This window comes from Eucalyptus grandis, chromosome 8 (assembly GCF_016545825.1).
Source record: "Eucalyptus grandis isolate ANBG69807.140 chromosome 8, ASM1654582v1, whole genome shotgun sequence".
NCBI classification, from domain to species: domain Eukaryota; kingdom Viridiplantae; phylum Streptophyta; class Magnoliopsida; order Myrtales; family Myrtaceae; genus Eucalyptus; species Eucalyptus grandis.
The window spans coordinates 71,401,104-71,414,252 of NC_052619.1; the positions used below are offsets into that span (position 1 = coordinate 71,401,104).

Below are 13,149 nucleotides of genomic sequence, written 5' to 3' on the forward strand. Positions count from 1 at the left end.
ATCTAAGCTACAAATTAAAATGTGTCGTAGATTTAATATCTTGTTGTAAGTCACTAAATCAAGATTAGTCATATGTATAATATGTACAACTTATTGCTTTATCAACTATAATTATAAGTTTAATATAGGATAAGTCAATTTTATAACCGAGTTATTTACAAATCAAACATAAATTCTCATTTTGATTATTTTAAGTAATTCATCATTAAAAAAATGCAAAAAGCAATTCTAGAGAATGAAAATTGGATCTACGCCGGATTACATGGGATAGCTTTTCAATGGTCCTCCTCCCATGAGGAATAGCTAACCTTGATTTTAAGAGTATAGCAACTTCTCTAAAGTAACTAATCTTGATTTACTTCTTAGCCAACTAAGGACTAAGTGTCTCATCATGAATAGGCCAGAAATAGATAGTTTTTGTGTCGTTCTTGGATTAATCCAAAGTACTACTCATTTTGGTCCGTCCCATTTTGAGTCTCATGGTTTTGTCCTTCAAGCATACGGGCAAACACTTTTTCAATAGACTATTGTGACATTTTTGGATTAATTCACTTGAAATATTATCCGCTTTTACCCATCTCATTCCAAGTCTCACGATTTTGTCTTTGGGCATATAGGTAGACACTTTCTGAGAAGGTAAACCCATGTTAATAATATTCTAGTCTAATCACACTCAACTTTGGAGTGGAATTACCAGATAGGTGCAGTGCCTACCCATAAGCTAAAGGACAAAACCGTTTGGGTCAGGAGATCGTCTTGTTTTGGTAAGAAAAATCAATTAACCTTCTAAAGTGTGCGTTCATGTGAGCCCCTTGCAAGGGAGAGCTTCGTGATAAGAAATGAAGCCCATCTGAATCCACATCCAATTTTTCAAGGCTTTGCAACTCTTTCGGCTTTATGCGACCAAGAACCGTCACAGCTGAGAGTTGTCTCAGGTTTTAGAAAGGTCTATTGATGTTCTTATTTCCTGGCGAAGTAGGATATGTAAGACAGACAAAACTCATGGGAAGTCTAGGCAAGAACCTGAGGTTCTTAAAAATCGAGAACAAGTTTCCTGAGCTTGCAACTCCAAGGACTTCGGATGGCGTAACCTGTCAATCCACCGAGGATCATGGAGCTTCCTCAAGCCCGTAACTGTCATAAGAATACCTCGACACATATAAATGCAAGCTTCTCGGATTTAATTGGTACGGGAGATCTGGAAATATGTACATTGAGAAAATTACAAGCATAGATTAATTCCAAGCCCACAACACCGTAGAATTTTGCCCTAAAGATTCATACATTCTCTACTTCTGCAAAAAGAACTTAAATCCCAACTGATAATTTCAATTGTTCAAACATGAAACGCAATCATTAATCATTCAGAAGCCCCTATAGAAATCTGTTCTAAGTCATCAAAACGAAAGGACCTTTGTGACCATTGCACATGATGACTTATCAAAACCAAAGGACCTTTGTGACCATTGCACTTGACCATTAAATAGTGAGGGCTATGTTCATGCTAGACAAGATGTTTTGCCCCTACTTCTTCATTTTCTCAATGTGGAGATTTTCATGGGAAATCCGCAACAATTCTGTGAATATGGTCATCGATGTCTAATGGAATTCACGACACTGAATGCAACACATTGAACATTAATCTCTGCAAATGAATTCTGAAGCAAGTCATCTTGAATCCTTGATGAATTTCTCCCATGATGAGATTAATTACTAATTGTACCCACTAAAAATTTTAGAAGTAGGACCATAACAGACCCAAAAAGGAAGAAAAATTTCAGAACCAATCGATTATAGTAAGTTTTCATGCCTTCCAGGACAATGATTCGGTTTTAGCTAGAGTTAACAAGCTCAGAAGAACAACTGCTTCCCATGCATGTTTTGAACTACTTCCTAAGGAGCGAAAATCAATTCTCTAATTGGTGCAGAAGTGAACTGATGCACAGGAGTTGCAATGTGTTTCAATAGAATGTGATTTGGTTAAGGCTAAAGCTATCAAAGATTAGATGCGCAGATGGAACAATATCAATTGAGTCAGCTGCCGAGTGGGTTCATTGAAAGGCTGTTTTCATTCCGTATATATGATAAGTCATGACTGAAAATAATAAGAACTCAATCCGTCCAAATCTTTTCCTAATTTATCACTGATTGCATTAAAGATTTGCACACGGACCCAATTCATGTAACAGCAAAGAGACAATTACCAGAAAAGGAATACAGGAGAACTGCGTCTATACAGAGTTTTGAGCTGCTGGCCAACCACTGAAATCAGGTGCGCAACCAACATTTACTTTCTACCATTAACCAAACTCAGAAGTCCAAGAGATAAAAGTATCTTAAAAACAACAAAAAGATACTCTAAGTTGGATTCCGCAAGATCAGGCTGCGTCTATTCCTCAAGTACTTCACTGATCATCAGCACTCAAGAGAACATTCTACCTTCTCACGCTTGAGTGTATAAAATGATTTTAGCTTCTTGATCCGGTAACTTCTCCAAAGATTTAAAAGGAACCTATCGAAAGTTGCCTCCAACGATTTTACTCTGCCTTGGATCTCAGCCACTTTAGGACATCACTGCAGATAAAATTTCTGGAGCTTCTTCAAGTTGGTCAGGTCAGGCAACTTGTCCATAGATAGAACTCCTTCAAGCTTGAAGGCACTCGGGCTCTCCAAAACTTGGAGGCCTCTGAACTCTCTCACTTTAGGGCAATGAGCAACTTCCAACTCTGACAGCGCCTTCCAATTTGAAACGTCTATTGATGTTTTTATTTCCTTGCATGATTCGGTATCTAAGTACAACAAATTTGGGGCAAGGCTAGGTTGGCAGTGCAGCTTCTTGGAGGGGACCAGTTCAGGTTCCTTGAGCTGTGAAAGAAGAATGATGTCTGAAGATGGGGTGATGAAATAATGAGATTCCAACAGCAAGGATCCCAGCTTCCCTAACCTTCTGAGCTACGAAGGACTTGGAGCTTCAATGAATTTAGAAGCAACATCCAAATTGTCAAAACCTGAATTTTACATGCAATTTGAATATCGAATTAATAAGTTACTTATCATCAAGTGAATGTACATAATTTTTTTTTATTACTTTATGTAATTAAAACCTTGTACGGAAGATCTGCCTTAAAAAGATACGTAGAAGCGCAAATCTAAACATCCCTAAACTCTGAACCAACCAATATGTATAATATTCTTGAGGGAATGAGTTGACGTTCAGTAAATGATAGCTCTACTTCCAAAATGGGAGGCCTACCCACTACTCGACCCGAGAACATAACAATAACAATTAGCAAATAAGGTCATATATTATTATCAATAGGAAAACCAATATTCACCTAAGACAGTGTAATCCGTGCATTATATAAAAATGACTATAATTATCTGTGCTATGAATAAAATAGAAGCAATGCATGACATTCGTTTTAATGCTAAAATGCACACAATTGATCATACCAAATCTCATTATGCATAGACATGAACAGCTCATCGATAGACACAAGTAAATATCTATTACCTGCTTGCTACTAGCCACAACTCATCTTGACTAACTCAACTAACAAGACATTATGACCACTAAATAATGCAAGAAGAAATCATAAATACATATTTACCACGCTTCAACCCATTCATCACAGGTATCCTCCAACGATGATAAATACAGTACAAACACATAATGACAGCTATCCTAGACTCAATTCTCATCAAGATTCATACCCATTCTATTTTCTTTCTTTTCTCAATCTTGGACCTCAAGTTCATAATATCATATATAGGCTATTCAAGTCACATCAGGTACACAAGTCATATAATTTCATGTAGAAATCATTGCACTTTACATTTTCTCAATCTTATAGAGAACGGTAGAACATCTGTCTTTTCCCAGAATCTTATATACATACTCAGAAAAATTAATTATAGTGTTGGTTTATTGCTAACAACACTTGTAGAATTTCAATGGAGTTGGTAATTTACTTAATATGGGGAATGAGCAGACCTGGAGAGTGCAGCACAATGGGAAGTTGTATGCCGTGTTCAAAAGTATTGTTATTAATTTACTTACGATACTGGTTAAATTTTAAATGAGTTGATAATTTACTACTTCATTGAAATATTAGTAAATTTCTGATAGTGTTATTAATTCACTTACAACACCGGAAAGTTTCCAGAAGACTTGGTAATTTACCAATCTAGTGGGAACTTGCTAAATTTCTGACAGCTTTGGTAATTTACTACCTCTTTACCTAACAAGCAAGTAACCATTTGTTTTCTTTTACCTAACAATTCCAATTTTGCTGGTAATATCACCCAAAAATTTCAAATGATGAAACTAGAAACGCAGTAATGAATCCATTCAAAAGCGCCTGCAGAAATCTGTTCTTAAGTTATCAAAACTAAAGAACCTTGGTGACCATTGCACATGATCATTACCTAGGGAGCGTTTTATGTTTATGGTAGACACAATGTTTTGCCCCTACTTCATTTCTTCAATGTGGAAATTTTCACGGGAAATCAGCAACAATTCTATGAATATGGTTGCTGATGTCAGATAGAATTCACGACACTGAATGCAACACATTCTCAGGGTAATGCCTCAAGAACATTAATCTCTACGAATGAAATCTGGAGCAAGTCATCTTGAATCCTTGATGAATTTCTCCCATAACGAGATTTAATCACTAAGTACACCAGCTCAAATATTAGAAGTAAGTAGGACCACAACAGATCAAGAGAAGAAGAAAGAAATTGCTGAACCAACCTACTGTAGTGAGTTTTCATGCCTACAAGGACAATATTTTGGCTTTAGCTAGACCCTGGTAACCTCAGAAGAAGAAACGAGTCCCTGCCTCGAACTATTCCACCTGCAAGGTTTGGACTAGTTCCCAAAGGGCGAAAATTGATACTCTGATTGGTGCAGAAGTGAACTGATGCATGGGAGTTGCAACATGTTCCGAGATTTATTACTAATTGCACCAGCTAAAAGTTTTAGAAGTAAGTAGGACCACAAGACCAAAAATAAGAAGAAAGAAATTGCAGAACCAATCGATTATAGCAAGATTTCATGCCTTCCAGGACAATTTTTCACTTTTAGCTAGACCTTGACAAGCTCAGAAGAACAACTGATTCGCCATGTATGGTTTGAACTAGTTCCTAAGGAGCGAAAATCAATCCCCTCACGGGTGCAGAACCGAACTGACGCACAGGAGTAGCAATGTGTTTCAATAGAATGCGACTTGTGGTTTAGACCAAAGCTATTAAAGATTAGATGCAGATGGAAGAAAATCAAGTGAGTCAGCTCCCGAGCGAGTTCATCGAAAGGGCTGTTTTCATTTCGTATGTATGACAAGTCACGACTGAAAATAATAAAAACCAACTCAATCCGTCCCAAATCTTTTCCTAATCTATCACAGATTGCATCGAAGATTCGCACGCGGACCCAATTCATGAAAATGCGAAGAGAAAATTACCAGAAAACCAAATAAAGATGCGAAGAAGGAAAAAGCAAGACCTTTTTCTAGACAACCTACAAAACTGTCGTGGGAACAGATGGGCGGTCAGGAAGACGGGGGTGGCAGTCCCCGGAGGGAGATCTCCGCCTGGTCGAATCGCGTCTCGTTCTTCCGCTCGGGGTCACCGTCGCTGCTGGTTCTGGGCGAGCTCCTCGCTCGCGTTGTCGCTGATGAGGGGAGGAAGACGAAGGAAGGAGAACGAAAGAACGTGAGAAGACAGAGAGGGGGGGCAACGGGAGAAAAAAAACAAAAAAAAAAATAAAAAAAGGAGAGAGAAAAAGTTGATATTTCTGAAGAGTGGTCCCACCTTTACGCGTCATTTCGATATAATATTCCTGACTAATCTGATACGGAATCTTCTCTCCGCGATTTCAGTCTCTAAACCAAAATTCTGGAAAGGCTCTCCTCACTTTTTCACCACAACCTTCTCGAATGGCTCCTCTCTTCTTTCGAACATCTCCAGAATTTCACATATATGTACTCACCGTACTCATCGGATTCCAGAGTCTCCTCCAATCTCTCACATTCCTTTATAATCACGTCCTCTAGATTCATTAAGCTTAAAGGATCAGAAAATTGATGCAGAGACCCGCAGCCAATTATACCAAGGAGTCGCAATGATTCTAACCAACCTGGAATCTCAACTAGATGAGGACAGCACTCTAAAAAAAGTAACCTCAACTCCTTGGCATTGGTCAGGTCAGGCAACTTCTCTAGCAACGGAAGATCAGCCAACTGTAACCAACCCAAGTTCTCCGAAGTTTCCGGGCCTTGAATCTCTTTTACCTTCCGACAACTCCTTATAATATATACTTGTATATGCTTGAAGCTCAATGGATCAGGCAGCTGTTCGAGTGATTGACAGCGCTCTAAAAGAAAAGACCCCAACGATTCTTGCTGACCTCTAACCTCAACCAGTTTAGGACAATCATTTATCCATAAATGCTGGAGCTTCTTCAAGCCAGTCAGGTGGGCAACTTCACCAGCGACGGAAGATCCCAAAGAGTAAGCAATCGCAGGCTTTTCAAAGGTTCCAAAACTTCGAATCTCTTTTAGCTGTTCACAATAAGAGAGTTTCAATTCTGATAACTTCTCCCAATATGAAAGATTTATCGACTTTTCCATTAACCCACGCCCATCAAAATGGAAGTATGACAAATTCTGAGGAAGCTTAGGTAGGCATTCTAGGTTATTTGCGAGGAGTTGAAGCTTCCTGAGCTTCGAAAGGAGATTAAAATCTAAAGGTAGGGTGACCAAATCATCACAATACAACCCCAAGGACTCTAGCTTTCTTAACCCTCCGATCCAATTGAGGCTTGGAGTTGGATGGGAAGGGCTTTGATACTCTAATTTCAACGTCAAAACTCTCAAATTTATTAGGTTCGAGAGATTTGGGCATCTCATCTGTAGATTATTGGTTAGGACTAGTTCGGTCAAACTTTCAAGAAGCTTAGGTATATTGAAAATTCTCGTGCCCGATAACATCAAGATTCTTAGAAATGATAGTTTTCCGATCTCACTTGGAATTTCCCCACTCAAATATCTACAACTGCTGGCATGGATCTTTTCAAGCTTCTCCAATGATAGTCTTCCAATCTCACTTGGATTTTCCCCACTCAAACATCCATAACTGTTGGCATAGAACTCTTCAAGCCTCTCCAACTTCCCAAGGGCGCTAGGTAGCTTTTCTAACATGGAGTCAAAGATCCTTAGTATTCTCAAGTTCTTCATCGTCTCTATTGAGTCGGGTAACTCTCGTATGCTTGAATAAGAAAGATCTAACTTGACGAGAGATCCAAAATTTCCAAGTGGAAGTTCACTCAGTAAGCGACATGACGCTGCACTGAGAGTTTCCAATTTCTTCATTCCGTTCCATTCAGGAATTTTGGTAATAGATGTCCCATCAAGAAGAAGTTCTCTCAAGTCTTCCATTTCTTCCATCTCGTCTGGCAATGTCTGAAGTTTCTCACAATATTTCAAGTTTAATAACACTAAATGCTTTAACATACCGATAGACCTATGGACTTCAACCAGTTTCGTGCACCCTTGAAGAATCAGTTGCTCTAAATTTTCATGAGCAGAAAGGTCAAGAGTTCTATGCAAGTTTCCACATCCAGTCAAATTTAGAACCTTCAAGTTCTTTGTCATCTGTAATGAAGAGAAGAGGTTGATTCTGAATAAATTTTGAGATACTGGATAACAAAGTCAATATAGCAAATTCACGTCGAAATAATACTATACCTTGAGGTGGTTCCATCCCTCCCACTCATCAGTAATTTGACTCCTTGATAGATCAAGAATCATTAGCTTCTTAAAACAAATTGTGGTGAATTTGAAATAGACAGGAAAGTTATGCCATGAGAGCATTATCAAATTAGGAAGCATGATCGGATTCCTCTGGCACAAGTTGGTAGAAGGAAAATGCTGACCGTTGCTCTCATCCAAGTCTACACAATCCACTTGAAGAAATCTTAATTTTGATAGGCCTATAGATTCTTCCTTCTCAATGAAGTCTTGAAATTGACGATCAAACCTGAGACATATTGCTTCAACATTTTCTCTTCCCTACCAAAAAAAAAAAAAACATTAAACAAAAGATAATGATCCCATAATTGCCTGTTGAAGGCATTCGAGTTGAATATACTTGAGAATGTACTTCTTACATATAATTTAAAATTAATTTCCAATATAATTTACAGATGAGCATGTGATCGTACTAAGCACACAAGTAATGACTTGGTTTAGATAGAAGCAAATAAGCAAAGTCAATATGTATAACTCGTCTTTTGAATACGAAAACATTGCAAACACTTTACCTCCTTTATTTCAAGGACATCAATCAATTTCTCATGATCCCACACCCGACTTTGCTTCTCTGGTTTATAATCAGCATTCTTACGAACAAAATTTTGCCCAATGTCTCTTATGATATCATGCATCCACAGTTGCTTATGTTTTGTAATCTCTATTAACGACATCTTTTGGAGGATGTGAAGATAATAGCGTGGGTGAAACCCATAGCTTTCCCACATGTGACTCACAATTCTCACATCAAACCCAACGAAGAAGCAACAAACATCGAGAAATATTTTCCTCGCTGGTTGATCTAATGCCTCAATATTAATGTTCAACCTTTTTTCAACTCCTTTATCGGGAATACTTTTCAGCTTCTTTAATGTGGTCCCCCAAAAATTTCTGTCTTCCTTAGCTAGAAGAGAACCAATGATCTCAAGAGCCAAAGGAAGACGACCGCAGATATTTACCGCATTTTTCGAGAGGTCGAAATATTCAGCCGGAGGATGATCATTATTAAAGGCATGTCTGCTAAACAGTATAAGGGAATGATTAAAATCCATTTCAGTAAGTTTGTACTTCACATCTACATGTTTGAGAACTTCCTCGTCTCTTGTGGTGATAATAACCTTACTTCCTCTGTCGAACCAGCATTTACCCATTCCCACAAGAGCATCCAACTGAGTCTTTTCCATGACATCATCAAGTAGAAGTACGACCTTTTTAGAGGATAACCTCTCCTTGATCGCAGTAATCCCTTCTGCCCTATTACGGATGGGCACACTCTCTTTTAGGATATCAAAGATGAGCTGCTTCTGCAAAATCGCAACCTCTTTGTCTTTGCAGTCAGACAGGAAGCAACAGTTAGTGGAATGGGCCGATAGTTTATTATAGATGATTGTGGCAAGAGTTGTCTTTCCGACACCACCCATACCATGGATACCAACGACCTTTGTTTCAATGATCCGTTCACCTATCAATTCCATGATTTCGTCCACATGATCGTCCATTTCAACCAAGTAATCAGATACAGCCACGTAGTTCTTTTTCAACTTGATCAAAAGCTCCTGAACAACTTTTTTTGTGAACTCACCTTTGCCACTAATAGTTTTGAAGGCAAAATAACCAAACTGTTAAACCGAGATGAACAAAATAATATCTAAGGTACAAACAAATCATGCACAATAATAAATTCAAGTACCTCTCCTTGAGTTCCCAGCCTTTTAAGTTTCCAACCTTGTTGAGAGCTACCGTCCAGTTTCGAATAGTCTTTTTTTTGTACAGCCGCTTATCTCTGTGTGATTGAATAGCCGTACCATAAGCTTCTTTCTGGTCACGAACCTCGGATGGTTTAACTTCGTAGAAAATTGGCATGATCTCTTGTCCCCACTTTTCCTTGCACTCCACCATCTGGACCAACTCCATGAGGCACCATTCACTCTCGGCATATCTTATAGAAAAGATAGGAATCGAGATTTTCGACTGCTTAATCGCTTGGAGAAGCTCCGGGCCAATCTCTTTCCCAACGTGAAGCTCTTCATTATCTCTAAATGCTCGTATACCGAAATCAGTGAGGCTGGAATAAAGGCAATCAGCAATGTCACGGCGAGTATCCGGTCCTCTAAAGTTCAAGAATACATCATAATCAAATCCCACTGGCTTCTCCATTTCCTGAATTTTCAGAGGACTTCCAACGACCTGATATCCCACCTGAAAAACATTTATTATGAAAGTAGAAGTGATGATTATCATCATTTCACTCAGAAACTCTTCTGTATACATCATTCTAGAAAGGAACCTCGATGACAAATGCCCGAGCTCTTGCTGGGGCATTGCACTGGACACCAAAACACGTCCTAATATGTTATTAACAATATAGTAGAGAAGTTGACCCATCTCAATCTAATGAAAGAAATCCCCACATGATTGCGAAATTATGGGTTTTCATTCGCAATAGAAATTGATTGAAAAAAAAAAAAAAAAAGAATATTTGGTGCGAAGATAAATCATTGTCAACCTATATTTGTCTTAAACTCTTTCTTTAGGTGATAAAATTTCTCCTAAAAGGTGACGTTGAATGTCCTCTCCACATAAGCGCCTAATGTTGCTTGTTGGTTGACTAATTATCTTATTATCTGATAAGAAATTATGATCAAACCTTCCTAATTTTGTTTAACCAAAATAGATTTGACGAAGACATTCCACAACACTCATTGAGTTGCTTCCTCAACCTTAACAGATGCTGGTGAAGAACTCATTCCCCTATGACGATCCCTTTAGAATAATAAAATCAAGAAATTACACTAAAGCAAATGCAACCCCCACCATATTGGACTAGTTTCGTAAGATCATAAACCGATCCCTAATTACAGCCATCTCATAGGTTATCAAAAAACAGATACACGGTCATGGGTGAGCATCAGTTAGGGCTGAAGCTATTATCCACACTTGCCAGAAAGTACCAGCATATCAGACAAATGGGATTTACTCACTAATCAATTATGGGGTTAATAAGATTTCACCAGAAAATAAAAGCATGAATGCAATATTACTGTTTTTTCCAGAAAATAAGTTGGAATGCACAGCAGTGTAGGGATGAGAGCCGCATTTTGTGAAAGCAGAGAGTTCTGGTTCACCACAGAGTGCAACAGTATAGTGTATTCAATCCGTCTCTACTGTTATATACAGAGTTGAGGTTATCAATTTTCTGCCAAGGAGTGTTCTTACTGCTAATCACTAGACAACAATGTACGAATTTGTCGTATCGAAGTCTCTTAAAGATACCACTATCTCTGTTCGCACAAACATAAAAAAATCCCATCAAACAAATGAAATCAACAGATCCACTCAAAACTAATTTAGCTTTTATAGCCAGCAATCCACGCGAAAACTCAGAGAGAGAGAGAGAGAGAGAGAGAGAGTACGCGGGTGGCGAGCTCGTAAGACTGAGCGTCGTCGATGATGGAACTGGACTCCCCTCCGCCTTCGCCGCCGCCGTCCTCCCTCCTCTTCTTCTTCTTGCCGCTCCTCTTCTTTGGCTCTCCGTCGCGGGGGTGGCCGCTGCCCTCCCTCCTCTTCTTCTTGCCGCTCCTCTTCTTTGGCTCGTCGTCGCGAGGGCCGCCGCCGCCGCCGAGAAGCTCAGTCGCAGGCTCGACACCGCTCGTCGCCGCTTCAGCTTCGTGCCGTCTCTTCTTCGCCATTCCCGCTCTCCGATATCAGAAAGTTTCGATTTTTCAACACGGTACGAGGTCGACTGGTCAAGGATTCAGGCGTCGATCTTGGTGGTGGTATTGCGTTTCAGGATCTGAGGGCTGACAGTTGCATAGATGGAAGTGGATGAGCATGTGAGTAGAATTAGAGGCTAAAGCTATTAGTGTTAGACGCAACTAGCAGCGATCAATCACGGAGTCAACTGAGGAAGGAATTTGATGCTGATCTGAGAGTCCCTCTCTTGTTTCCATCAAATTCTGCATCTAGTTGCATTACAGAACAGACCCGATTCAATAAAAAGAAGGCAATAAACGAGAGGAAATTACCCGGAGATGGAAGGGGTGAGAAGCAGATGAAGATCCCAAGAATAAACGTTCTTGGCTTTCGAGATCGGCGGAAGAGAGACAAAGACGGTGAATTCACCCTCCTTCGCCGTGCCCTTCGAGGAAAGTGAGGGCTTGCTTTTTGCAGAGAAACTTCAAGCCAAGGGGACCTTGAAAAAGTGAAAACGCGTTTTTTTGACTTTTTAGTAAACGAGTTGAGTTACCGTGAAATTTCTCCAAGTACGAAAACTTTTTGGCGCGAAAGGCGAGAGTACAAGCGGATTTTCATTGCATGTTATTAGTTTTTTTTTTTTTTGGACAAATTGCATGTTATTAGTTTAGAAATCATATAATTTATATTCATTGATATTCTTTTAATGACCATGAAGGCGAAGCCTAGGCCCATTCAAATTTTATTTTTTGATGCCATGACTTGTCAAAATTGTTCACCCAAGAATGAATGTTCCCGTGAGGACCGCTGGTCTACCACTGTCCTTTTAGGTTTTCCACTTTTGACGCTTCCTCTTTTCTCCAAATTTTTATTTTATTCTTTTTAAATTTTTCTTAAAATCTGCTGACCTGGCAGCTATATCAATGCCTCCATCTTCAAGGAAAAAAAATCATGATCATTTTTCCTATTAACTGAATTGGATGAAGTTAATAGCAGGATTTAATCGCACTAAGTTAATAAATTTTAAAATTTGATTGCACTTTTGCAACATATTTTAAAATTTATGGAGCATTTATCCCCTCTTATAAGATAATAATAAACTTTGATTTAGTATGTAATGTTATCATTAGATTTTAATTTGTTCAATGTAATATCTAAAATATTGGTAGGTGTTCAATTTAGTCTTTAGATTAAATGCATTATTTCCATATAGTTTAACGACTAGATTAGACATCTGTTAATAGTTCACGGATCACATTAAACAAATTAAAAAATTTTAAAATGACATAGCATATTTTGCCAAAGTTCAAGGATCACATAAAATAAAATTCCAAATTCAAAGACAACGTTAGATATTGGACAAAATATAAGGATTATTTATGTCTTTTTTTTTCATTTATTAAATCTAAAACTCCATAAACTTAAGGATATACAAATAATTTACATATAATTTTTTGATAATTTTCTGAGATTTGAACGATAATTTAAATTTTGACAAAAAGGTAAAAGAACTATTATTTAAGTCCAAGCAAAGAGGCACTAGATCAATTAATTTTCGCTATTTCTTTACAGTGTCACTTATGCGTGGGCACCATTTTCATGGGAGAGACGACTAGTGCGTTGACGCCCAGGAAAGTGGAGAGAC

General features: G+C 38.5%; 1 protein-coding gene across 8 annotated transcripts; it reads right to left on the bottom strand.

Annotated features, from left to right (window-relative positions):
- Positions 1–2,050: 2,050 nt before the first annotated feature.
- Positions 2,051–11,983, bottom strand: LOC104421970 (disease resistance protein RML1B). 8 transcript variants are annotated; one of them, XM_039299383.1, is made up of 9 exons: positions 11,837–11,983; positions 11,225–11,611; positions 9,502–10,010; positions 8,324–9,401; positions 7,749–8,072; positions 5,815–7,655; positions 5,522–5,674; positions 2,945–3,008; positions 2,051–2,865 (listed from the first exon to the last, which is right to left on the bottom strand). In XM_039299383.1, exons 2-6 carry the CDS (start codon positions 11,498–11,500, stop codon positions 5,922–5,924), a joined length of 3,921 nt encoding a protein of 1,306 aa, XP_039155317.1. In that variant the 5' UTR covers positions 11,501–11,611; positions 11,837–11,983; the 3' UTR covers positions 2,051–2,865; positions 2,945–3,008; positions 5,522–5,674; positions 5,815–5,921. The 8 variants fall into 8 exon arrangements, with proteins under 8 accessions (XP_039155317.1, XP_039155316.1, XP_039155318.1 ...); XM_039299382.1 differs by having other exon boundaries at positions 5,507–5,674; XM_039299384.1 differs by having other exon boundaries at positions 2,113–3,008; positions 5,507–5,674; positions 5,815–6,052; positions 6,140–7,655.
- Positions 11,984–13,149: the final 1,166 nt, after the last annotated feature.